This window comes from Pipra filicauda, unplaced genomic scaffold, assembly GCF_003945595.2.
Source record: "Pipra filicauda isolate LSUMZ 115617 unplaced genomic scaffold, ASM394559v2 scaffold35_size7292922_pilon, whole genome shotgun sequence".
Classification (NCBI taxonomy): Eukaryota; Metazoa; Chordata; class Aves; order Passeriformes; family Pipridae; genus Pipra; species Pipra filicauda.
Genome location: NW_024104487.1, coordinates 4,731,632 through 4,756,924, shown reverse-complemented (window position 1 = coordinate 4,756,924; position 25,293 = coordinate 4,731,632). Strand labels below are relative to the sequence as shown.

At 39.4% G+C, this 25,293-nt stretch overlaps 1 protein-coding gene across 3 annotated transcripts in view; it reads left to right on the top strand.

Annotated features, from left to right (window-relative positions):
• Nucleotides 1-1,661: 1,661 nt before the first annotated feature.
• Nucleotides 1,662-25,293, top strand: part of FAM169A (family with sequence similarity 169 member A) — a 39,706-nt gene continuing 16,074 nt past the window's right edge. For 2 of the 3 annotated variants that reach the window (XM_027709976.2, XM_027709975.2), the window contains exons 1-7: nt 1,662-1,902; nt 15,988-16,125; nt 17,501-17,600; nt 18,642-18,727; nt 20,144-20,315; nt 22,295-22,474; nt 23,849-23,977. In XM_027709976.2, coding sequence (XP_027565777.2) covers nt 15,991-16,125; nt 17,501-17,600; nt 18,642-18,727; nt 20,144-20,315; nt 22,295-22,474; nt 23,849-23,977 — 802 coding nt within the window. In that variant the 5' untranslated portion in view covers nt 1,662-1,902; nt 15,988-15,990. Of the gene's footprint in view, nt 1,903-15,987; nt 16,126-17,500; nt 17,601-18,641; nt 18,728-20,143; nt 20,316-22,294; nt 22,475-23,848; nt 23,978-25,293 lie in introns of those variants that run through there. The other variant, XM_039384515.1, reaches the window with a different exon arrangement.

Sequence of the window (25,293 nt, the reverse complement as noted above, 5' to 3'; positions counted from 1 at the left end):
TCTACTTTCTCTGTCTGAGCAGGGCAGGGAGACAGGGAATAGGCATGGTGGTTACTTCATCACAAGTTGTCTCTGCTGCTGCTTCCCCCTTAGGGGGAGGACTCCTCTCCTGCTCCAGCATGGGGGCCTTCCAAGGAAAACACTGAATTTCTCCAATGTAAGTCCTTCCCACAGACTGCAGTTCTTCACAAACTGCTCCAGCATGGGTGCCCCAGGGGATCACAAGTCCTGCCAGCAAACCTGCTTCAGTTTGGGCTTCTCTCTCCACAGGTCCTGACAGCAGCCTGCTCCAACACAGGCTTTGCACAGGGTCACAGCCTCTTGTGGGCATATCCACCTGCTCTCAATGTGAGATCCTAAACAGGCTGCGGGTGGATCTCTACTCCACCATGGACCTCCATGGGCTGCAGGGGAATCTCTGCTCTAGAGCCTGGAGCGCCTCCTCCTCCTCCTTCTTCACTGACCTTGATGTCTACAGAGTTTTTTCTCTCACATGTTTTCACTCCACTCTTGGGCAGCAGGTGTGCAAGTTGTTTTCCCCCTTCTTAAATATATTACTCCAGAGGTGCCACCACAGTTGCTGATGGCCTTGGCCAGTTGCGGGTCTGTCTTGGAGTCATTTGGCATCATCTGTGTCAGACATGGGCAAAGTTTCTGGTGGGTTCTCAGAGAAGTCACCCCTATTGCCTCCCCACTAGTAAAACCTTGACACACAAACCCAATACATTTGGACATGCACATAATAATTTTTAATGCACCGAATACCTGTTCCTCTGGTCCCAGAGGAACCAAAGCTGTCTTTGGTACATAACGCTGAGAAGCCCATGGAATGGCTCCTGCCCCCCATATTGGGCTGTGATCCCAATTTGTGCCCAGCCTTCTTTGTTCAACAGATGCCACCATGGCTGCGCACCTACTCCTTTCCCCAGTTCAGAGCAAAGGATCATCTCTATAAGACAAGGGTACACTTTATAGCCAGAGTCAAGAGCAAATGCTTTCCTCTCACAGAAACTTTTTTTTTATTTTGGTGTTCGTCAGCTCCCTGGCACGCAGGTCTTTCTGGAGGTGGACACTCAGGCGCTGTGGCCAGTGGTGGGTGGTGCTAGGGAACAAGGATGAATATTTTCCTTTGGTAAAGGACTTCTGCCACCACTTGAGTTCAATCAGCACCCCATTTTGGCAAACTTGAGCAGTGGTGAGAGCTAGGCTGGCCCCTGGTGTGGGCATCTGTTAGAGATGGGGAGGCAACCCCTGCTGACTGGATCCATGAGGCCACCATTCCTGGCATGTTTCATCCCTGGCCTCATGGTGAGCTGCCCAGCACCAAGAGACTACGTGTGGCCTTGCTCCTTTCTCCTTGCGACTACCACAGACCTCTGAGGCAGCTCTGGGCTACCTCTGTGTGCCAGGACCACAGGACAGGCGCCACCACGGCGGTGAGCGGTGGTGTGGTACCACCTCCCCCACGGAGGCTGGCTACAAAGAAGGTCCCAGGGCTGCCGCTGTGGTGAGCGATGGCACAGATTGTTATGTACCGTAGTGGCGGGGGCGGTGGTGCAGATACCACCCCCCTGCCTGCCGGGTAGCAGGTACCACACCTCGCGCCGTGTGGGCGGGGAGGGCAATGCAGGTCCCCGTAGCCGCCATGGCGGGCGGCGCGGAGCGAGCGGCGGCTCCGGGCGTATCAGCGGGAATGCGTCAGCGGTGAGGGGCGGGGAGGCCGCCGCGGGAGATGATATCAGTCGCCGGGCAGCAGGACCAGGCGAAGCTGGAGGTGCGCAGAGGTTCGCCGTGAACACTGCCAGGGAACCCGGCCGCCTCCGGTTCTACCTGCGCCTCCGCCTCCATCTCCATCGATCCTTGCGCCCTCGCCCGCCGCCGCCGACTGACGGGCTGGCTGAGGTAAAGCGCGGCAGGGTGCCGGGGGTAACCTGCCTGGGCGTCCCGCATCCCGGCGCAGCCCAGCCGGGCCCGGCCAAGCGGCTGAGAGGGAGGGGGCGCAGCGGGAGGTGGGTGGGTGGGCCCGTGCAGCCGCTGCCCCGCGGCCCCTCGCCGCGGCAGGTGCCGGGTGGCCGTAGCAGCCGCGTCCGCATCCCCGCGGCATCCCCGCCGCCGCCCCCCGGGGGCACCGCGCTCCCGCCGCGGGGCAGTGCCCGGCCCCCACTACCCTCCGCTGCCATTGCATCCCGGGCAGGGCCGCGCCGCAGGCCACGGGCGGAGATGGCTGTGCCGCCCGGCCTCCGCGGGGCTTACACCATGCCGAGCTTGGTGTGAGTTCTGGCCCAGGCCACTCCACGATGGCCAGGACCAACCATCTTTTGTGGGGTCTTCTATTATGGCTTTGAAATTTACGTATTATAACGTGTAGGATCTATTATACATCCATATACCTTTAACATAATAATTGTAATGCTACAGTAGCTATTTCCCACAAAGATGGCTCTGTATGTGTGTGTGTGTGTGTGTGCACAAATACATGTGGACACGCACAGCCACACACCCCCCTTCTGTTTTCTTACATGTGATCTGTGGGTCTTTTTGAATTATATTTTGAGGTAGGGTTGATTCATTCTGCTTAAAACATGGATAAAGAATCTTCCCTAAGATACCCATTGATGGTGCATTCCTATCCTGCTTATGGAGTGCTAAATGCAGCCTGAGAAAGTGGGTTACGCTAAGAGCTAGAGCAAAAGGTTTTACTAGCATTAATGGAAAACAGAATATATTATCTCACCAAATTTTTATATTTATTAATGTTCTGTTCAGAGAAAACCATGAAAGAATAATCTGTAAGCTCTTCTGAGCTGAGGAGTTTTCCGTTATTAATTACCAGAAATTTGGAAAACTAGCCTGTGGTATAGAGACACTGTCCAGCTGAAACTTGCCTTTTGGTGTATGTCCATGCAGGAGAGAGGAGGGAACTTTTTTCTCTTTCTGCATAAGTGCACATACTAATTTTATGTGTTGGGCTGCACCATTGGTCATAGCTTTATATTATAGTCCACAAGTTTTTATGGGGAATAAGCATTGTGGCAGAGTGATCAGTATAATAAAATCGGTGATGCCTCACTGGATGTTCTTTAAAAAACTGCTGCAGGTCAGAGTGATCATGGTCTTCCTTTTCCATCAAACTCTTCCTGTAGGAACTCAGTGTATCTTCTCTCTGTTTCCTTAAACACACTGTTTAATTGTCCTCTGCTTAATTTACTGAAGAATATCTTGCTTTTTGTCTTAATGGAGGCTAGTGAGAAGACATTTTCGCACCGTTTTCATAGGGGGAAAACATTAGGGCAGAGAGTGTTATATATGATCAGGGTTTAAATTCAGGTATTGTCTACGAGCATCTCAATTTCAACACTGTTTTATGAACTGCTGAGGACTCTGATATAGCAGCAGGTTTTTAAGTTATTTCCCTGTTCCCCTTTCCCCAGTCTGATCTTATGTATCATCATCTTCGTGTGGAATCAGATGTTTTACAGTGTCTTTCTTTACTGTTGTGCAAGATGAGTAATTAAGATGGGATTCTACTGTGCTTTTATAATTTACTCTCTCCAACAATACGTGATCCAGCCACACAGTACCAAATCTTTTTGGAGTGTTTCATAACTAGTCCCTTTACACAGGAGCATTACTCTGAGAAATGACTTGGAAAATACTCTTAATTTCTTCAGTATGCACATTAAGGTAGATAATATCTCTTTTTGCTTTAATGATCAAAACTATGGGGTTTTATATGTCTATGTGTGTGTTTTTTTCTTTTTTTTTATTGTCTATTAGTGTTGTAAAGATAATACAACTCAAAATTATATTAAAACTCTTCTTATCCATACATTCTGTCAGCACAGTTTGGCTTAAATAGTTGTATTTGCATACCTAGTCCACTGCAGAATCTTTGCCAGTGAAAACCAGAGGAATTTCACTTCAGTATTAAGGCTGACACTTACTAATGCTTTTATTTTCATGTTTGAGACAAAATCATTAAAAGAAGAACATGAGATTTGGTGGTATTCATTTGCTTTACATTTCTTACATTTTAATTTCTTAGAATTAGTATCAATCTCTTATTTTGTACCAATCAATGAACATCATGTAGTGGTGATCATTTAAAGGTGTTACAAATTACGTTTCTGAATTTCAAATTCAAATAGTAATATTAGCGCTGAATATTACTTACACTTATTTTCACATTGCCATTCCTTAAATACTTATTCTGTGCAAGTTACTAGCTTCTCATTTCCTCACAGAAATACCTTACTCGCTATTCTCAGAGTTGTATTTTGGCCATGACATTGTATCAACTATACATTCCAGAAAACTACAGTCATCCCTTGGCCTGTGAAAGTTTGGGGCAGCTGTGGTAGAGGTGTACGCTTTTCGTTGGAACTGCTTTCATCAGTATATGTCCCTTGGGTAATCATTTTGTAAACTGTTGAAAAACAAAAAACCTTTTTCTTACAGTAGAAATGGGGTTTAAAAACAAAATAATTGTATCAGAATTCAACCTTCCTCTCAGACTTATGCTTCTAGCTGTTGCAGTGTGCATTAAGCAAGTCTGAGTGGAAAAGCCTGCTCTAATGGGTCTACTGCATTGCTTTAAATATGACCAAAATGGCATCATGCAGTGACTTGATAGCAATTCTCTGGCATTCTTGGAGTTTTGTCTGCTTTTGCTGAATTTTTTTTTTCTGAACAATTGGATGTGACAGCATGTATTTATTAAATCATTTTAAATTTAGTCAGTGTTCTCCACTGAGCCTGATATTGCGAAGAAGCCTTTAAGTAGCTTGCTAAAATATGTAAAGGAGTCCTGTCCCAAAAGAGTGATGAGCTTTCAAATCTTCCCTAAAACGTCACAAAAATTAGTGAGAGTTGTCAGGACTAACATATCTGTTTCTTTGTTTTCAAAGTTACCTGGAAAATCTACTATTGTTTTAAATTATATATCTGTATGTACTAAATGATTAATTGAATTGAAAATCTAGGAAAATCTGTTTGTCTGAATTGTGTACTGAACTGTGTGTTGTACAGCCTATTCAAAGCAGCATTTTTGATTTGTTTTCAAATCTGAGTTGTTCCTTTCTTGGTCCTATACTTTGTTTTGTAGTAAATTAATATCTTATGTTATAATGCTGTAGGATAGGGTACCTCCATATTCACAGGGTCAGCATCTCTTGCTTTTGCTTATGGTTAAAAATTGTTTATGGACCAGGATGAATTGAATTCACTGTTACCCTTTCTTCTAGGCTTCATTGAAACATGTGGTTAAATAGGGGTGGTTAAAGGGTGGTTAAATAGGTTGCTTTAATTCTCTGGATCACTGAAGAGGAAGAATAATCAGTAAAGGTGTGGTCTCTGTCAAATCAGTAGCCCCTGAGGCAGTATAAGAAGAATACACCCTGTTCAGAAGTTGTGACATAGCAGTGTTTGCGAGCCTGCTCCTACACCTACCTTTCCCAAGCACCAAGTATTGATGAAGTTCGAAAGGTATGAAATGCTGCATTCACCCTAAATGACTTCATACTTCTAATACACTAGGTGTTAAATTTTGAAGTGTGTTTAAAGGAGTTTTTTTGAAGGAGCAGGAGGTAATACACTGATTCCTGTCAACTAAGTGTTAAGCTGAACATTGATTTAGGATTAGTATAATCAGTTAGTAGTGGTAATACTGTTCTTTTTTTTTTCTTTAAGCAAAGTACAATATGGTGGTATGTTCAGAGGTCTGATTAGCTTACTTATATTGTTCCAAACCCACCCCTAATAATCAAGTAATGTCTGCATTTCTAGTGAAGAGAGGTTATTGAAACTTTTCAAGCATTTTGTTTGTTTGTTTGTTTGTTTTCTCAAAAAATCAAGTACACCTGTAACAGGATAGCCTAGGCACTAGGAGGTGTAGCTTAGAAGTTCGAAATTTACAGACATGTTGCAGTGAGAAGCAGGGGAAATGCAGTGTATTGACAGAACTGTGTAAGTTCTTGGAATGTAGGGATGTTTGTTGACTGAGATAAGCATAGGATGACACCAGGGAGGAGGTTGTGTGTGAATTCCTTTCTGCTATTAGAGATATTTTTGCTAAAATTCTCAGACACAGAACTTCAATCCTGTAGTAACATGTTTATTGATACCTAGTGAATGCATGTTAGTGGATTTTTTTTATCATACAGCTGTGGTAAGTTGAACAAAACCAGCAGTGGCTATACCCAGACAACTGTGGTAAACAAAACTTAACTATCCGCAGTTACGAGATTGCTGAGAAAAAAGGTAAACACAGAGCTGCTCAGGAATGAGCTCTGTCTGCTAGGGATTTTGGAAAATCTTGATTTGGATGACAGCAAGTAGGAACAGTGGGAAGAAGAGATTCATTTTGGGGAAGAGGGACATAAGCCAGTTGATGTCTGAAGAAATTCTTGATTCAGATTCTGAGCAATGAAATACTCCTTTTGATGTTTTATTCTCCCTTTCTTTTGGGAACAGGACTTGTACACAAACAAGAAATACCGGACCTTGCTACCTTTATTTTTTACCAGCTGGAGCAGCTTACGAGATGCCTGACTCTTGCCTAGCTTCTCAGTCATATTGATACTAGGTTTGAAGTTGTGTTATGTGCTTGTTTTTCAGAGGATTGAGTTTAGTTCTAGTTTTATAGTTTTAGTTTATATATGCCTTTTTTCCATCCTTCTGAAGATGGGATGAGCACTGCTGAGTAAAACTGTGAGCTAGACAAGAGTGGTCTGTTTGTGTGGCCTTTGTAAAGGTGAGGAAGTACTGATGCTGTTTGCTATAGACATATAGAACTGTTTACACCTATACTGTATTAGTGAGAATGATGTGTCACCTAGGATGGCAACTTGAAATGTCTCATCATAAAATGACTGGGCTCAGACAGAGTCTCGGTAATGACTCCTTATCCTGTTTGCGGCCCAAGCATGTTGCCTAAAAGCCTGATTACTTCCTTTGAACGTTGTTTGTGATTTGTGGTATATTCTTGTGATATGACTTTCACCTTACATTTCCTTTGAGGAAGGCGAGGCAAAATTCCTTCTAGTTATCAGTGTCCCTAGCTCTTTTGAAGTTCTTTGATCCCACACTATTTTGGTAAGTCCATAAACTACATTGTCTGAGAAGTTTATATTCTGTTGTAATTCATCATTTATTATGTCAAGCAGCTGAAAGGATTTGCTACTGTAGAACACTGAGCACAAATAGCAGGTAAAATTCAGAAGCTCGTACTAAACACTGTCTTTTTAGCCATCTGTCATCTTCTGAAAATAATTGTAGTATCTTCAAGATACTGGAATTGGATCAAGAATTTGGAGATAGCTGCCTATTCCCTGTATGGAAAAAATTGCAATTCTTAATCTATGGTGAGGTTTCAATTCTCACTGCTCTAAATGTGTTATGCTTACTGTACTGCCTTTTTCAGGATTCTGATCCTCAAACTGTTGTAAATGAGGTATAGGGTCATATGGTCAGACTGAAACATCTCAATTCTGTGTGCTTGCTGGTTTGCAAGAAAGTTTTATGGTTGGCTGACAGGGATCTTTTGCTGCAGCCTTGTTTATTTTTGTTCCCTGCTTCTCTTACTCCTACTTCTAGAAAGATCTCATTAATTTCTATCCCCCTTTCTGCATTTTCATTTGAATCATCTACAAAATCAAGTTAGTTGCTGCTTTCTTAGTTGTAGGTCTCCTGCTGCAAATGACACTAAAAAGCGGGCAAACCCAGCAAAACCACTTACAGATAATTTAAAAAAGATGGGATACTACTTAACTACTGAATTTCCTACAGCTCCTGTGATGAAAGCCATGACATCCAGAGACTTCATGTGGCATAGTTGCAGCTCAGACAACTGTTTCAGTAATTCCTTGGGTATGGAGAGTATGATTGCAAAGCTTAATCACCTGCTTCTCGTTGCTAGTAGCCATGGTCACCATTCCTTGGATTTGCGTGTTGAATATTCTTGAAGTGGCCATGGGGAGAGTTACTGTTTTTTGGCTGATGAGAAGTAACTCATTAGGCTGCTAGCATGTATCTGTGCTTGGCTAATCTAATCGATGCAGCTTTGACGTCCAGTTGTAGGGATAGGGGATAGAACAGCACAACCAAGCGTTTTAAAAATAGATGCAAATGCGTACATAGGGTTACTGCAATTGCAGTCTCACTGTGGTGTTAGGTTAGTTATGTTAAGTTTGGTAATCGCCCAGCTGTCTACCCAGATTCAGTGGATTTTTTTTTTAATTATGGTGAAAGAAGAAGCTTTTCTTTTTGTTCTTATCTCTGAAATCCCTAGATGTATTTATAAGATGGCCCTTGCAAACCAGAGGGATAATGTTAGAGGAAAGTGTGAAGGATTGAGAAGGGAATAAGTTGCCAAGAAACACAGGTGCCAAGTGGGAGTAGGAGATGATCTTCTCATAGCAAGCAGCAAATAAAGCTGCAAAATATTCCCTTGTTAGATGCCTGGAGAAGCAGGAAGCAAACCTATGGAAGCTGTGGAAGATGAGCGGGGTAAGAGCGATATGTCTGTGTGCGTCCCAGGCAGCCCATCAGCCACCTGAGGAGGGTGGCTGTGTGTGGGCTATAAGTGCGGAGCTATAGAAGGTCATTAAGATCTTTAGGAGCAGATGGTGTGGGGTTTAAACTGCAGGAGCAAAATTGCAGGGAACTGAAGATGGAGCTATAGAACTGTACACCAACCACTCTAAATTGCTGAGGTGTGGAAAGGGGAAAGAGTAGTGACCAGAGAGGAAAAGTGGGTCATTAGGCGTATCAGTGTGGGGTTTGGTATTATTTTCTTAACCCCTAGACAAGTTTGCCATGTGTAGTGAAGGGAAGATAGAGGAAAATCAGAGATTAGAAAGAAGAGTGAGTGCAGAGTACTGAAAGGTCAGATATATGTCAGAGAGAGGCAGATCCAGAAAGTAATTATCCCACTTAGCTATATCTTTCTGTCTTTTACATGTTAATTATTTTCAAACACAACTGGAATGGTTTTCATTTTGTGTGTGCATATATTCACCTTGAATCTGAGAAGCTGAAAGGTTTCTTTAAGAAAACTATTTTTTCAGATTTATTAGTTGGGGTTATTTTGAGCAGTCTGAGAATTTTGATTTAATATATCTCTGGCATGCTTTCATTGTAGGAAACACTTGTGCATGTTAGTTTCCAAAACTTCCTACTGAAGGATGTGCTCTTCAAGAAACCAGATGATAATCTCATTAAAATGTGAGGCAGTAGAAAAATGTGTCTACAGGTTAGTAGTTGGTATACGTAAGAACTTAGTCTTTGATTAAACGGGCTATTTAAATATCTAATTTTAATTACTTAAGCAAAATGCCAGTGGTGTTACACAGGTACCTAACTGACATACGCATAAGAACCTTACCTACCTGAGGTGGGTTTGAGAGTGAAGTTGCATATCTTTTAATACTACCCTGCCACCTCAGTCTTGGTAATTGATAAGTTTTCTGTCCTGTTTTCATTAAAGGAATATAATTTTGTAATTGTTAACAGAGTTAATTTTTTCTGCAAATCTATCTACAACTTGATTAAACCCCCTCTTTTGCGCTCTATTATCAACTCTTGTTTTATATTAGCACATTTTAGTTGCAGTTTAGTCTTTTAGAACTACCAAATGTTATTTTTTTATTACATGTTAGAACATTCTTGATGGATTTAATTATAGAGTGAACTTTTAGATAATCTTTTAAGACTGTTTTATTTTAATGAAATTCATATACTTTTTTCAATTTTTTTTTTAATTGAAAGAAATCATGTGCAAATACTTTTTTTTATAATGTGGTGGACTCTTTCTTTTTCCGTCTTTGTTCATGTTTCATTGGACAAGAGGGTGTTCAAACCCGTTATTTAGAACTTTTGACCATAATTCTTGCTGGGAAGTTGGATCCTATATGTTGATTTCATAATTCTGTTCTATACATGTAAATTAAAGTTACACTGTGGTGACTAATTAATGAATGGAAAGGATTGGCTATTTTTGTTTGTTTATTTGCATTCAAATCAACAGCTCTGATTTGTGTGTCTGATAGAAAACCAGAGTTGCGTAAGCTGCTTCAAGCAGATTATGGGTAATGTGGTTGACATATTAATCCAGAGATCTTGGTTGATGTTGACAGCAATTTCTAGACTACTGCCCTGTGTTTCCTTAAGAACTTTCTATTTGTGATTTTGTAGGTTATAAACCCTGTTGTTTGGGGTTTGTGTTACTTTAAACAAAACCAATACAAACAAATAAACAAACATACTTATTTTTCCTTTTAGGAAAAAAATAAAACCTAAACCAGAGCAAATTTATCTGAGTTGGCAAGAACTTGTGTTTCAGGCTGATGTGCCTATGCTTGGAAAATGTGAACAAAAGTCATACTGCAGGGAAATAGCATTTTTATGTCTTAGAGCTAGGGTGCAGATAATGATTTGAAGACCAACTCGGACTATACAAACCCAAGCTTTTTGAATTATACCCAAGAAAATCTACCTCTTATTAAGTAGTTTTTTGCGTTTGAGTTGTCTATTCAGTGTGGAATCAAATAGTGTATTATTGTTGCTTCTTCAAGCTGGTATGGTTTTCAAGAAATTCAAATGTACACTCTGTTGTTTAAAATTTAAACAACTTCTCTTTCCTAAAATGTCTTCCTCTTCCTGCGGTAAATGTACATTACATTACAAACTAAAATTAATAGTTTTAAGAGATGGGGATATTTGTAAAACATAAAAACTTTGTCACAACAGTAGTCAAAATTGTTGATTGTGGGACAGGTTTTCTCCATCTATTTCAACTTACAAGAATCATGATAAATTAAGCGCATTCTCTCTGTATAAATATTTAAATTATTAATTATCTTAGCATAGGTTTTAAATTTACTTATTTTATATTAGAAAATGATAAACTACCTTCTCACTTATTTAAATACTTCAGACTGTATTTTTATAGAAACAGGAAAAAGCTACATTTAAAAACAACCCCTCTCAATTTAAATTATTGGATGTTGAAGCAAGAAGAAATAAAATGAAAATGCTTTGTATATGTAACAGCTGGTAGTAAAAGCAGAGAAACGTTTATGTAATTTGTCTGTTAATAGAATTAGTTCTTGGAGAGCTTTAACAGTTTTAGAAGTAGCAGATGTGTTTGTTTTTTTTTTTTTGTGGTTGAAGTCAGAAGACTGAAAATACTACTTTTAAAAAAATTTAAATTTTCTTCCATCTCCTACGTAGTTTCACAGCTTTCACCAAACCAGCAATTGGATGTTGCAAGGTGGGAAACAATCACAGCAAGATGGAAAGGATGCTCCTGGTGCTCGGATCAAGGTGATTGCTGGTTTTGTGCCTCATCAGTCTGGGCCTGGAGCGTGGCTTGAGACTTCTCAGTCCTGGTTTGGCTTTCTCTGGAACTGGTGTATATATGGAGATCTATGTTTAATTTGTTATTTGTCTTTTCCCACAATGCTACCACAGGTGTAGCTTTCAGCTATGAGTCTGGGAGATATGCTAGGATCATGGATTATATTTTTAAGAGAGAACTTGTTTTAAGGTGTTGATGATTCATAAGAAATGCATGGTTGTCCTGGTTTAGCACCCTGTTCTGCACCCTGTTGTCTCTTCTCTAAAGCAGAAATCATAATTAAAAAGAGAAAAACAACCCATACCAGCAAATTAAATTATAATTATTTATTGTTAAACACAAAGTTAAATCTGATGATTGTTTGCCTGCATAATTATTTGTCCCAAATATTATTTTATATTGAAAAGACTTTGGAGGATTGTTTGTGTTTTATTTTTTTTTTTAAGAAAATGAGATATGCAGTTAAGTTGTGCTGTGTAAATAACTGTCTATTCCAATACTTGTCAAGTTTCGATAAAATTTTTGTTCAAGTATCTCATGATCTCAGTAAAGTATTTCTCATATTACTCTCTGAGGTAATGATTATTTGTGTTTGTAGATGAGGTATTCAAGCAGATCAGGTAACATGTCTGTGCTCACATTAAGTCTGTGCTACAGCTGGAAATTCATCCTGATTCCTCTAAAATCCTTGGCTGTCAGCCTAACCACTTAAACTTCACTTCCCCTGAGATAAAGCCACCTCAAACCAGTTTTAAGCTGTATTTAAGCCCTCTGACATACTGTAAGAAATAGTATAGCTTTTGACTTCTTACCTTTCTGCTGTTTTGTGATACTCATTATTGAGGGACTGCAAGGGGATAGATAGATCTCTAGATTCCTGCTGAAATCCACATATGAGCTGGAAGTTGCATGTACTGTGCATCTCTCCTTCACGCACTTCAAAGATGAAATAGGGGTTGTAGATGTAACTTATAATGAAACCCATTTGCAATATTACCCACTTATTCTATGTTTGATTTTTTTTTAACCTTAAAACTTGTAGTAATAAAGGTTTTGTGAATAAAGAACTGCCTGTGTTGCACAGGAATGACTTCACTCATCCTGTTAAATATGTTTCCTGACTTGATCTGTTAACCTCTGGTGCTGCAGTTGTTCCTAAAGAAGGACATGCCATTTCTTGTTTAGTAGCTTGCATCATGTTGACAAGGGAGAAAGGCATACGATTCTGCATTAAAGCAAATATGGCTCATATGAGTTTATTGCACAAAATTTTTGATACTATTGTGTGAAATGATATGGTTTTAAAGAGTGTAAGATTTATTTTCTTTTACTTGAAAAATGAAAAGTGTTGTCTCATTTAAAAAATAATATTTTCTTCTCTCCCCTCTAAACACACACTTCTAATGTGCTTTTTTGTACAAATGGTCATGATGGGTTTGATTGTTTAAGACTGCATTGTATGTGCTTGGTCTACCTGGCTGTTTGGCAGCAAACTGGAGCGGTACCCGGTGAGCAGAGCATGGTCGCACATGTGACAAGGACTTGACCTGACAGCTGTAGTTGTGCAATGCGTGGAGGCTTAGAGCAACAAAGAGGGGCATGAGGGACTGCATAGCAGAGACCTGCAATGTTCTTGCTTCCTCTGCAGCAAAAAATGTGTTAATGCTTTTGTCAAGGAAACCTGAAAAGCTGTTTTCTCCTTTGTCTCTATCCTGTTTTACTTGAGACTGTCAAGATGTGGAGCCGTTTGTATTTTTACTTTGTTTGAAACACTGACAAACAAACTTCAGTTTTGTGAGGGACATATCCATTGTGAGGGACCTTCATTACTGTTGGAAGACATTTCATTTGTGTTTAGTCTCTTATTTTGCATTTCAGAATTAAGATGTTTGCATTTTGGACTGTTGAACTACTACCCTGTGCTTTGCTGTAGATTGGCACAGAATGTTCTTCTTTCATCACTAGTTTAAAGCTTTTAATACAACTGTACAACTTTGTGAACAGTTATTGATTTCTTCAGGAATGTAGTGAACTATTTCTAATCTCGTCAACACTGAGAGGAAGTACATCATGCAAGTATATGAGAGCTTGTAATTGCATGTCTGATCTGCTGCATGGTACAAATTGTATGAGAGGCGCTGAGTAGGTTTTATTTGGTTCAGTCTTGAAGACTGCTCTGTACTGTTTTCTTCTGCATAGTATGTTATCTGTAAATGCTGTAAAAAAAGTTGAAAGTGACTACCATAACTGAGTTGGGAGTGAATAAAATTGAAGTGTGCTATGTGGAATAAGGTAACCAAACAGCTAAACAGAAAGAAGGTCTGTGAATGGTTTTGAGGGTAATTTAATTTATCTATTAATTAGCAAAAAAAAGGAGGGGTTGTCTTTTTTACTTATAAGCAGACATATGGTTGCTGCTTTTATTTTCATAGTGGTGTAGTGGTTGGAACTCAGATAATCTACTGAATTTCTTATTACATGCTCTAGTCCTGCATCATTTTGTTCTTAAAAAATGTCAAGAATTATTACCTAGAGGGTTAGAGTTTGCAGCTTGTTTGTCTGTTTGTCATGTAGTAATGAAATTTCAGCTCAATTTGTTTGTTATTATCAGTTATCCAAGCACTTAGGTATTTCTTTAATAATGGAGAGGGGTTTCCCCTTTCCATGAGCATACAGAAAATTAAGTTTTGTGGTTTTGACGGATCTGTATTCCTTTACAGCAGAATACCTGGACTCTTGCAGCTAACCAGGTGCTAAAGCCTCATCCTCTTACAGAAATAGTGTGAGATTACATGGCTTTTTCTTGCAATGTACTTATGTCAGTGTAGTCTGTGCTTACAGTATTGCTGGTGTGCTTCAGGACTGTAATGTGGGCAGGTAAACCATATCTGCTAGAGGTGAGGAGACCAGTGGTGGATGAATTTCATCCTTGACAGCAGCTCCTCTGGCTGCTGTGCGTTGCTGCTGCATTCAAAAGCTCGCACACATCACCTTTGGCTCTTGGAGTCAGTTTGCTTGCAAACAGGAGGAGCAAATGGAGTTGGTGTCAGGTGTCTCTTACCTGCTTCTGCCCTGTTAGCAAGAGCAGCACCTGAAATGTGGGAAGAAAGAGGTGGAGAAATAAGAGATGCAGCTAAGTATCTCATACGGGCAGTGAGCAATAGTAGGAGGAATGTGAGACACTGCAAGAGAATGCAAGAGAAAATGCAAATAACAGCTGAGGGGAAGGAATGACCTGAATTCGAAAGGAAATGGCTGTGAGGAATGTGTGTAATATCTGAACAATAGCATTCATGAAAAACATTCGTGTTTTTATCAGCAACAGCATTAAAGATGGCAGTTGTAGATGCCCATGAAGTCAGGTCCAAGTTTGTTGTTCAATTTTAACAGGAAAAAGAATCACTTTTGTAGAAGGAGTGGCCTCTTCTATTCAAGCAACTGAATAGTAGTATATTATTGCTGTTTAAAAGCTTCTAAAATGCAGACTTTTAATTGCTGCTGGGTGAGTCACAGTAAGTTCTTTTGCATTTGATTTACCTGTGTCAGTAAAATACTGAATGGTGGATTAAATAGAGAGGACTGAAGAGAAAGTGGAAAAGAAAATCACTGCACACTAGGATTTAAAATAAAACTAAAGAAAAAAAAGACTCCATAGTGGAGATTAGGAATTGTACAACTTATATGAAAACCTTTGTGTTTGAGAGTTGTGAGGGGTTTATGGGACAAGATCAAGACTCTTGTGTTCCTCCAGAACAGGTTCTTGTGAATTTCTGTTAGTTCATGCTTTTGAGAGTGCGTGACATAGCTTGAAAGCAGCTGAGGGGTCTATTTCTGTTTATAGTTTTGTAGACCTGAGAGAGCCTTACCTGAAGAGTACACTGGGGATTCCAGGAGCTCTTGTTTGTCTTAATTTGACATTCCTTTGACAAGGAGAATTTAAATCTAAGAGCTTTCAATGAGTTATTGCCAGTATGGTTTGGCTTCAGTACTTTAGTTTTTGCCTTGTCACCTCCTTAAAGTGTGTCTCTTTAGTCTGTAGCAGGCTCTTGTTTTTAATGAGCTTGTATCATTTTCTGTTCACAGTCAAAATGCTTTGGAAACAACCATCTGTTAGACATACTAATTGGCTAGTTTTTGAGAGAAGTCCTCAGCAATGCTTTGGTTTCTTCAGAGATGGATTTAAATGCAAAGGCTCAAAAATAGATTAATCCCTTCTGTTGTTGTCTTCTAGGTGGTTTACTTTATATTTTACTACCCAGTTGTGTCTTAACCTGTGATATCAAAAGCATCATCTGGGAGAGAGATAACTGAGTTTACCACCTAAAGGCTGCATGTGCCTGTGCTGCAAACAGGGGGGTTGTATATGTTGGAAAACTGCAACAACTGGGTCTAGGGGGACCTATAGGCCAATCTCATCCTTTTCTGCCTGTGAACATAGATTTGGTTAAGGTATTGTTTTAGAGACTGACTGTTTGTAGTCACCATCCTAATTAAGTGCCTGGAGCATTTCTCCCTTCTGTCATGGGTACAGAGGACTGTAGTGAACAGCAGAGTATGGGTGTTCAACGGTCTTTTTTACATGGACGTTGTATGTCTCAAACTACCTATGTTAATAATGTTTATTTCTCCAGAGGATGTCATTCCCTGTGGATATATTGAACAATTGCAGTCATGAGGACTTGGAGAGCTCAGCAGAGGATTTCCTCTTTGATCTTCGGTGGGGGAAGCTAAGCTGTCCTACATTCTTCTCTCTGCCAGACCACCGCAAAGTAAGAACCAGCAAATACTATAGTCCCAATGTTCTTAATAATAAAAAAAAATTTAAAAATCACGTAAAAAAAAATCTGGGTATCACTGACTGACTGCTGCTTCTAGGCAGTGGATCTGTATGCATTAAGTATTTTAAAAGAAACCCCAAAACCATAACCTTAAACCATAACCTTAAGTCTTCAACTGATTATTCAAACCCTTTCCTAAAAAGGACTTCCTCATGCAGTCTAAAAAATCTATCATCATCACTAAGGAGTTCATGATTTATTGAAACTGATTGACTCTTTTCGTATCTCAGTCCTTCAGTGTACTTCATGCTTGGTTTTGATTCTGATTAGTAAGTTTCACTGATTTCAGAAGTGATTCTTTTCTATCTGAAATATTCCCTGCTGTTACTTAACTCTAGTAAAGGCTAGCTGTGACACTTCTGTGCTTCTTGCATGATAGGTTAGTGTTGGTTCTGTCCAGATGAACGTTTCTATTAGAATTAATACCAGTAAAACCAATAGTGTATAACCTTTATGAAATGTGAAGCTGAGAGGATTCTCTGTGGGACCTAAAGGTCAGTGCTGCAGATGCCTTGGCAGAAGCAGAGTCTTGACTACTTTCCTGCATTTCTGCAGGTATTGTATGTTGAAATAGTTGCTTGAATTAATGTCCTCATTTGTGGCAATAGCCTGTAATAATCTTCTTAAATTGGTTAAACAAGTTTATTTACCACACTGTTAATGTCTATTTTTTATGCATTAATTAAATGTTGGAAACATGTGAATTTAAATATCAAAATGCATTTCCAGAAAGGTACTCAGTTCCTTAAAGAAGGATTATTTTATCCTTTTCATGTTGTTTGTGAGGGGAAAATCAAGCAGCCAAGTTCATAATTTCTAAAATGTGTGCAATTTAAGGGAACAAAACCTTTTTGAATCCAGCCTTCCCACCGTAGCGCTTTAGAACTTGTTAACAAACAACAATTTTGCTGTGCCAGTTTATTACTCTGCTTGACTGCTTCATTCTTCTGTTGGCTTTGACAGCTTGCGCAGTTGCAACAGTTGAATAATGTAATGCTGGCTCCTTGCACACCTTACTTCAGTTATGCACACAAATGCAAACTGTTGACAGAACAGAGAAGTAACAGTACAAATTACTGTAGCTAAATCTGCCACAGTGTGAGAGTCAAGCTCTTTGTAATGTAGTCTGTCTTTAGGAAGAAATATCTGAAGTAAGGGCTGGGATCTGGTGCTTGTCCTTTACAGTTGTCTGTTAATGAGTCGATTTTCAACATTCATCTTGTTTACCTTACTAAACATTCTCTGTGTATTTTACTAAGGTTGTTTTAGCAAGAGTCTATTGAATTATTGCACATTCTTGTTTCAGGTTCCTATTAGCTTGTCAACTGTGGGCTATGTTCCTCTTTATGGTGAAGAGCAGACACACAAAGTTCTTGCGCTGTTTGCACCATGGGACTCGCTCACAGGTTTCATTTTAAGTTTTTTATCTCTGTGTTGCTGTTTCTTCTTTTTTTGTGGTAAATACATGTAACCAGGCCCTTGCTCATTCCATGCTACTGTAGCTCATAATTTTGGCACTTGTGCATTTGTTGTTCACTGTCTTCTTGTTCGCATACTATTATTTTTTGTTGTGAATTCATATATACGAATAATAGAACTTTGCACACTAATCAGAGCAGAACTGGAGTCATTGAATTCAGAAGATATGTAGCAAAACAACGTGGCGCTTGTCTGGATCGTAGTACAACATGTGTCTCCTGATCTCTTTATGTACACTTTACCTCTCCAAAAGGAATTTATTGAACATTCTTAGAATCCATTAATTTGCTCATGAATTTAGATGCTCTTTTTTGATCGTGATTGATCAGCATCAACTGTAAATTATCTTTAGTTTGAGGTCCCAGCACAGGTCTGGCTAAGATGACATCTCACTGTTTTTTGTGTTCCCTCCCTCCCTCCTCCTTTCCTTCTCTTTCTGTTTAATGCCATATATAGGATTGCCACAAATGCCTATGGATCACACTCTTCCTGGCTGTTACTCATGTGGCCACCAGCCTTTTTACATTCATCTGACTCCCTGTACATTACACTGAAACTTGCACAGTTTCAGTGTCAATCCACTAGCAACCTAAAATATATGTATGAATGAGACTCCCCTTGGCAGGCTCAATTTTTAGTGGGAGGAGGTGCTAGAGCACAGTATTGAAGGACAGTGCTTATGTCTGGAAAAATAGTTCCTTTATATTATGCTGCACGACGTATGCATTTTGGTTTATTATTCTCAGTTATCAATAAAGGTTTGGACTAAGAGCATTTCACATGGGTGGGGTGTATAGCACCACATTTGTTGTGCTAGGATAGTAAGAGCTACATTAATGTAGTGCCATCTAGAAGATACTTAACTTGGTTACTACAGTGTTATTCCTGATTATGTAACAGCTTTAGTGATTATGTTTCTTTTGGAATGTAAGAATCACTAACTTTTTATTTCCCTTGTTTCTTTCAAGCTGTAGCCCTGTATCTTGCTGACCAGTGGTGGTCAATTGATGACATTGTGAAAACATCTGTCCCTGCTAGACAGGGGCTTCATCAGGTAAAGCACTCCAACGTTCACTTAGCAATTAATCTTCTACTTCAAGATATGGCAAATAGCTAGTGTGTGAGATACTACATGTTTTCATTTCATTTAGAAATTAGGTGGCTGTTGCAAGTCAAAGGAAATAAAGGAATAGGTACTACAATCAGGAAAGGAACCTGATAGTGAAAATAGTGTCTAGAGCAAGAGTGACTCTTGTACCACAGCTTCATATGTAGATTATTTAGATATTAACAGCATTACAAGTTTTTTTTTTACTCTTTAGAACATTGTTATCTGGTTGTTTTGAAACATTTTAGTAGAGTGGTGCATTTTACCGTAGCAGTACCTACTGATCTTGTCAGGAGACTAGTAAACCAAAAACATCTTCAGGAACCTGTTTTACAGAAGCAAGTTGAAGCTGGTGGCTTGCATGAGGCTATGGTGAGGCATGCTGGCTATATGTGAGGTCTGGAAAAGTAAGTTGCCTGGTGTCAGCTTTATTGCTCATCATTGACCTTTTTTACCATTATTGACACCATGGAGTCAATAGCATAACTCCATAGCATGGAGTTATGTTTTTTTCCAAAATTGGAATCTATACTTTTACAGGATTGTAATTTATATCTGCCCAGGGAATCTGGACACTTATCTTTGATTTTTGCGTTTTTGTATTTTCACTAGAGAATTTGGCTTGCAGCCTTGCTTTTCACGTGTTTCTTAATGGTAAGATGGTGATAAAGTCAGGAAAGCTGAATCTTTTACAGGTGGGGTAGCTGAGACTGAGCACTGGGAAGAGAGCAAGATTGCTCCTTCCTTCACAATGGGTAGAATAGTGGTGAGCTTAAATTTCATATATAAAAGGAACCCTGCAGGTCAGAGAAAAGGATATTGAATTCCTTGTTTCATTCCACAGAAACTGTTGTAACTAGTTTTTTCACTGCATCGTGTCCTGTTGCCTGCCACTCTGTCAGCAGTGATTGAGTGTGCCAAGTCCTGCTACCCTGTGAGGCTCATCATGTCTCCTTTGTAAGACTTTAATTACCTGCTAGCCTAGGAGGTCTGAGGCTGGTGTACTGCTGCTGTGTTTGGTGAATGTTTCTTAAGTCCAAAATTGAGTTAAATCATAACATTCCCACTTCACTCCCCTTCTCCCAGCACTTCTCTCAGCCTTTATGCATTGCATAAAGAGTAACATTGAAGTCATGAAATATCCTCTATGGTAATGATTTATACTTGACTTATTGCTATGTCTTCTGAGCATCTCCTTCCCCTCAAACGAACCTCAGAGAGTCATCCTGCTTTAGCACTTACAGCTTTCTTTGACTCCATCTGCAGCTGTGTTAACTGTCAAGTTTGAAAAATAAGGTCTTTGATGTGTGGATATTAACAAATCTGACCGATCTTCTAAAATGTTTTTCTGTGTTTCCTTAGGTGCAGTCTGTTGGAGAGAGAATTGTTCTCTATGTTCTGAATCGAATTATCTATCGAACGCAAGAAATGGAAGAAAATGAGATCCCATTTCTCTGTCATGGAAGCAGTCACTATGCTAAGATCATGTGGAAAAAAGGAGAGGCTATTGGGTTCTATTCTGTTAAACCTGCAGGTAGGACACTTGAAGACTGTGGGATTTGGGGGTTTAAGTTGTGGAGATAAGGAGCTTATTTGAAGAATATTGTATGTAGGTTTTACAAGCCTTGCAGGACTAATGAGTTGGTGTTTTCCTGCAATTGTCAGAGGTCAGATTGCTGTTAAGATCTGTAACTTAAATACTTATATGCTTTAGCAATTTAAGAAAGTTCTTGGATTTCTTCATATTCTACAAAACATATTAGAAAATGAAAAAATTTGATATACCCAAAAGCCTTTTTCTTTCTTTTTCATTTTTTCTGTAGAACAGTTATTTACAGTTGGGTTGGACTGTACTTGTCTTGAGTTAGCAAAAGCTGAAGGCGTTTCTTTCTAGACATTATCAATATTTCACCCATGTTTGAGTGTGTGCTGTGTTCTTCAAATGTGTAGTCTACATGGAAGAGTATTGTTCTGGAAACCCATAGTTAGGAAGAGGTGAAGCTCTTCTGGTATCCCAGAGGGTACCCAAGTAATGTAACCTCTCTGCTCAGGTTTTCCTTGCTTGAAAAATGAAGATAATCATACAATGGCTTGTGTTGGGTTTGAAGGAACCTTAAAGACCATTTAGTTCCAACCCCTCTGTCATGGCAGGGACACTTTCTACCAGACCAGGTTGCTCAGGGGCTTATCCAGCATGGCCTCGAACACTTCCAGGTATGGGTCATCCACAACTTCTTTGGGCAACCTGTTCCAGTGCCTCACCACCCTCACATTTCTTCCTAATGTCCAATCTAAACCTACACTCCTTCAGCTGACAGCCCTTACCCATTGTCCTATCACTACAAGCTCCCGTGGAAAGTCCCTCTCCAGCTCTCTTGTAGGCCACATTCAGGTACTGAAAGGCTGCAAATAGGTCACACTGGAGCCTTCTCTTCTCCAGGCTGAACAACCCCAACTGTCTTAACCTTTCTTCATAGGAAAGGTCCTCCAGCTTTCTGATCATCTTCCTGGCCCAGAGATAAGGGTCATTGGCCTTAAAAATACAAGGTTCCAAAGACTATATTGTATAGACAAGCTGTATGCTTCTCATTGGCCTTGTTAGAGAAGAAGGAAACTTTTTGGCGTAGTTCACGTTGATTCACAGAAAAAGGGCCTGAAAATGGATTGGATAGTTAGTGGACTATCTTAATGCCATTGTATGCCATCCCTTTATCACCACTGAGTTCATAGCTACCCTTGGAATCACAGCATATTCTGAGTTGGAAGGGACCGACAAGGTTCATTAAGTCCAGCTCCTAAGTGAATGGCCCATGGAGGAATCAAACCCACACCCTTGGCATTATTAGCTCCAGGCTCTAACTGGAGTACCTATGTGTTGTGACAGTCTATTCCATCTTTATTAAATTATGGATAATATGTTGTTTTGGGGAGAATTTCAATGTAAAGTCTCCTAGTTTTTTTTGTGTCTTCATTTAAAATATCAGAATTATTGTTTCAGTCTTTAAATAAGAACTGAATTAGTCTTCAGATTTGTCCTAAGTAATGATGTAATCAACATAAAGGTGCAATTAAAAATTTTGTTTTCTCCTATTCCCTCCTCCATCTTTCAGCTTCACTTTTTAGAACAATTTTCCTATGGAGTTGTATAGTGAGATTTCAAAGTGAACCTTTCCTTTCTGTCTTGTCTATTCTTCTCTGGTACTACAGACTTTTTCTATTGTATTAATCTATTGATATATCTTGGCAACACTATGAAGCTTGCCCAAAAGAGACAATAAATTATTTATTTTTAATAATGATAAAAATTATTTAATAATGATAAAATTATTTATTTTTAATAAAGTTATAAGTTATTTTTATAACTTTATACTACTTACTATTAAATAATTCTGTATTTTTATAACCTATAAAACTTTTTATTTGAATATGCTAAAATCCATACTGCAGCATGTCAGTCAACATACAGTATGTAACCCATACTGATGGATATTTTTTTCCTCTTGATTATTTCAGGAAGTGTTTGTAACTCATTTTTTCATCAGAAGTATAAACTGACAGTGCTAGACACAATGTTTGTGAGAAAGAAACATCGTGGGAAAGACTCTGGGCTAATCATGTTGGAAGACTTTGTGGATTCCTTTACTGAAGGGCCTCTTGGCCTACGATACCCACTGTCATCCTTTGTGTATACAGGTGAGCTCTTTAATTTATTCTTCTTTGTGGTTTCTTCACATGTCCAGGTGAGTCATGTCATTCAAGTATTTGTGGTCTCATCCTCAGGTTCTATATTAAAGGTTCTGTGCTTTAGAGAGGGCTAAAAATCCTGATTTACTTAAGATGAAGTAGTTCCTGATTAGATTTTTAATCCTCTGCATGAGACTAAGTTATTCAAACTCTGTTGGCTTTCTGCTACTGTGAAGTTTACCACTGTCATCTTCCCCCCACCAAGCCTGAAGAATGGGCTGAGGCGTTTCTGTGTGTGATCTAATGTATATCTTCTTTGTAGCGTCTTTTTCTTGCACACACCTAAGCCTCATGAGGTCATTTAATTCATGCCTTCTCTGAACTTCTGGTCAAAAGGACATACTAGGCTATTTTTTAACTTATGTATCAGAAGGCACAGATCTAAAATACAAAGAAAACACTTATGGTTCTTCCATTAGCAACCTAAGAGAGCTATGTCATGTAGGAAATGACATGGATTGTGGAAACTATGGTCTTGGGACTGTGTTCAGGCAAGAAGTACATTTCTTTTGCCCTATTTTTATCTGGCTTTCTTAACTACTGGAAATTTTCTGATTTTCCAACTACCACTGTCTGTTGCTGGATCTGATAAGACCTGGTTTGTTAGGCTTCAAACAGGAAAATGATTTGAGCAGAATTCGATGACTAATTCTTTTCCATAGTCAAGAAATTATACAGTGAGGATCTTGTGTGCTGAGAGTATGCATCAGTAGGGAAATAGGTGAAAAGTGGTAATTTTCCTGGCAACTGCTACAGAATAATGACAAAGTATGCAACTTCACCTCTATGTTTAATACACATATAGTGAGAAAAGAGGGGGAAGGAGAGCAGAGTGGAAAATATTCTAGAAGTGAACAATGAGTGGATGGTTAACTATGCAATGGTAACATGTTAACATTCCCAGAGTGCTTTTCACCAGTGCCTATAATAAAGTGGGGCAACAAAAATAACTTGACTACATCATGTGCTTAAGAACTCTTCCATCCTGAGTTGAGTCTTGTGATTGGCAGGAACAGTGACAGTGAAGTTGCAAAACTCTCGAGTGGGTACCTAGAGAAGAAGAAAAACCCATCCATCTTTGTTTGCAGATAATAATGGAAATATTTAAACATGAAGAAAGGATAAATTGAGAAGGATCAGTAGGGTAAAGCAATATTATGTTTATTTCAGACTTAACTGTTTTGTTAAGCAGTTCTTTCTGTATTTGTTTATGTGTATGACAGTAGATTGCAAAATAATTTGATTTCAGATAAAATTTAAAAACTGAGCCACAACTGAGTATGTAGTGTCTATAATATAGTGGTTTTTCTTATGTTTGCTCAGCTTGTAAGCAGTATCTTGAGAAGTACCCTGCAGATAAAAACCTTTTGTGGCAAGTGGAGGGAGCAGGAGGTTGGTTCCAAAGAAAGTCTATTATGTCTATAGTGCAAAAGGAAAATCTCAAAATTGCAGGTATGGATACTTTGTTTTTTCATTCTCTGACACTTTTAAAAGTTGGACAAACACTCTACAAGTACAAGAGTGACTTCTGTGAACACTGTCTGTGGAAACTAACAGAAAGATTTTTATTTGTCCTGAGACCTGTGAGATTATGTCCTTGACACAGGGTGAACATTACTTAGCAACAACTAAAACAGTGTTTTATCAACATTATTCTCATAGTAAATTTAAAACACAGCACTGTACCAGCTACTAAGAAGAAAATTAACTCTATCCGACCTGAAAGCAGGATAGCATGCAGTCCTTATTTTTTGTATCATTTACATCATGCCCAGGTTCCACGCTTTCCAATACACCGTCACCTTTCCTATCTTTTGGTATATAAATACACATCACACACCTCTATCATTCCTTTAAGTCTATGGGCCATCCCTATAAAATGTCCATTGAGTTAATTTAGTCCATGATTTTGGGGTCCACCTGTCATAACAGTCTTTCAGGGCAGAAAAGATGGTGTGTGTCATGTTGGATTGTTGCATGCTGAAGCCAGTTCCATCACCACTACACTTGTCTGGTTTTTCTGTAGTTCATTCTTCATTGATCTGACTGATTTTTACTGTAATACCCTTGATATGACAGTTGAAAGGCAATCAGTTTCAGATCCCCAAATTCAGAGCGGTGAAGACAGGCGCTGTGAGGTGCCCAGTGCAGTGATGGGCATATAACCACCATAGAAGAGACAATATACAGTGTTATGTAGCAATCAACATCGTAGAATTTATTGGCTACTCTCACACAAAATCAAATTCCCTTGAGGTATGCAGTGGACTTACCCATCCAAGTACACCCATGTCCTTGTGTAATTCCACAAATATGTTTGCCTTTGCCTGAGACAGGAATAGCCCAGATTATTTATGTGCACTACAGGAACTTTATCCCTTTCTACAGTGTGTAAAATTTTGATCAAGCAGGGCCAGACTGACTGGCAGATCCCCTTACCAGGTGTCTTTTGCTACATGTATGTCCTGATGTTTGAAGGTCCTGTTACTCATTTCTCCTGGATAAATTGATAACAATTCATTGTATCATTTCATTTTTCTGAAGGTGGGTGCATGGTAGGGAGTGTGATATTCCCACTCATGGGACTTTGGCCCAGTTGTCTATGGGGTTGTTTAGGAAATGAATCCTCCTGTCTGATTCTGTTCTTTCTGGGGCACTCTGTCACTATAAGACTTTTTCTTAAGGCCCAGTGTTCCAGGTGGTGGCATGAGGCAGAGGATATGTTCTCACCCTTCTAGTGGTTCCACCATTATAAGCACTTACCCTGA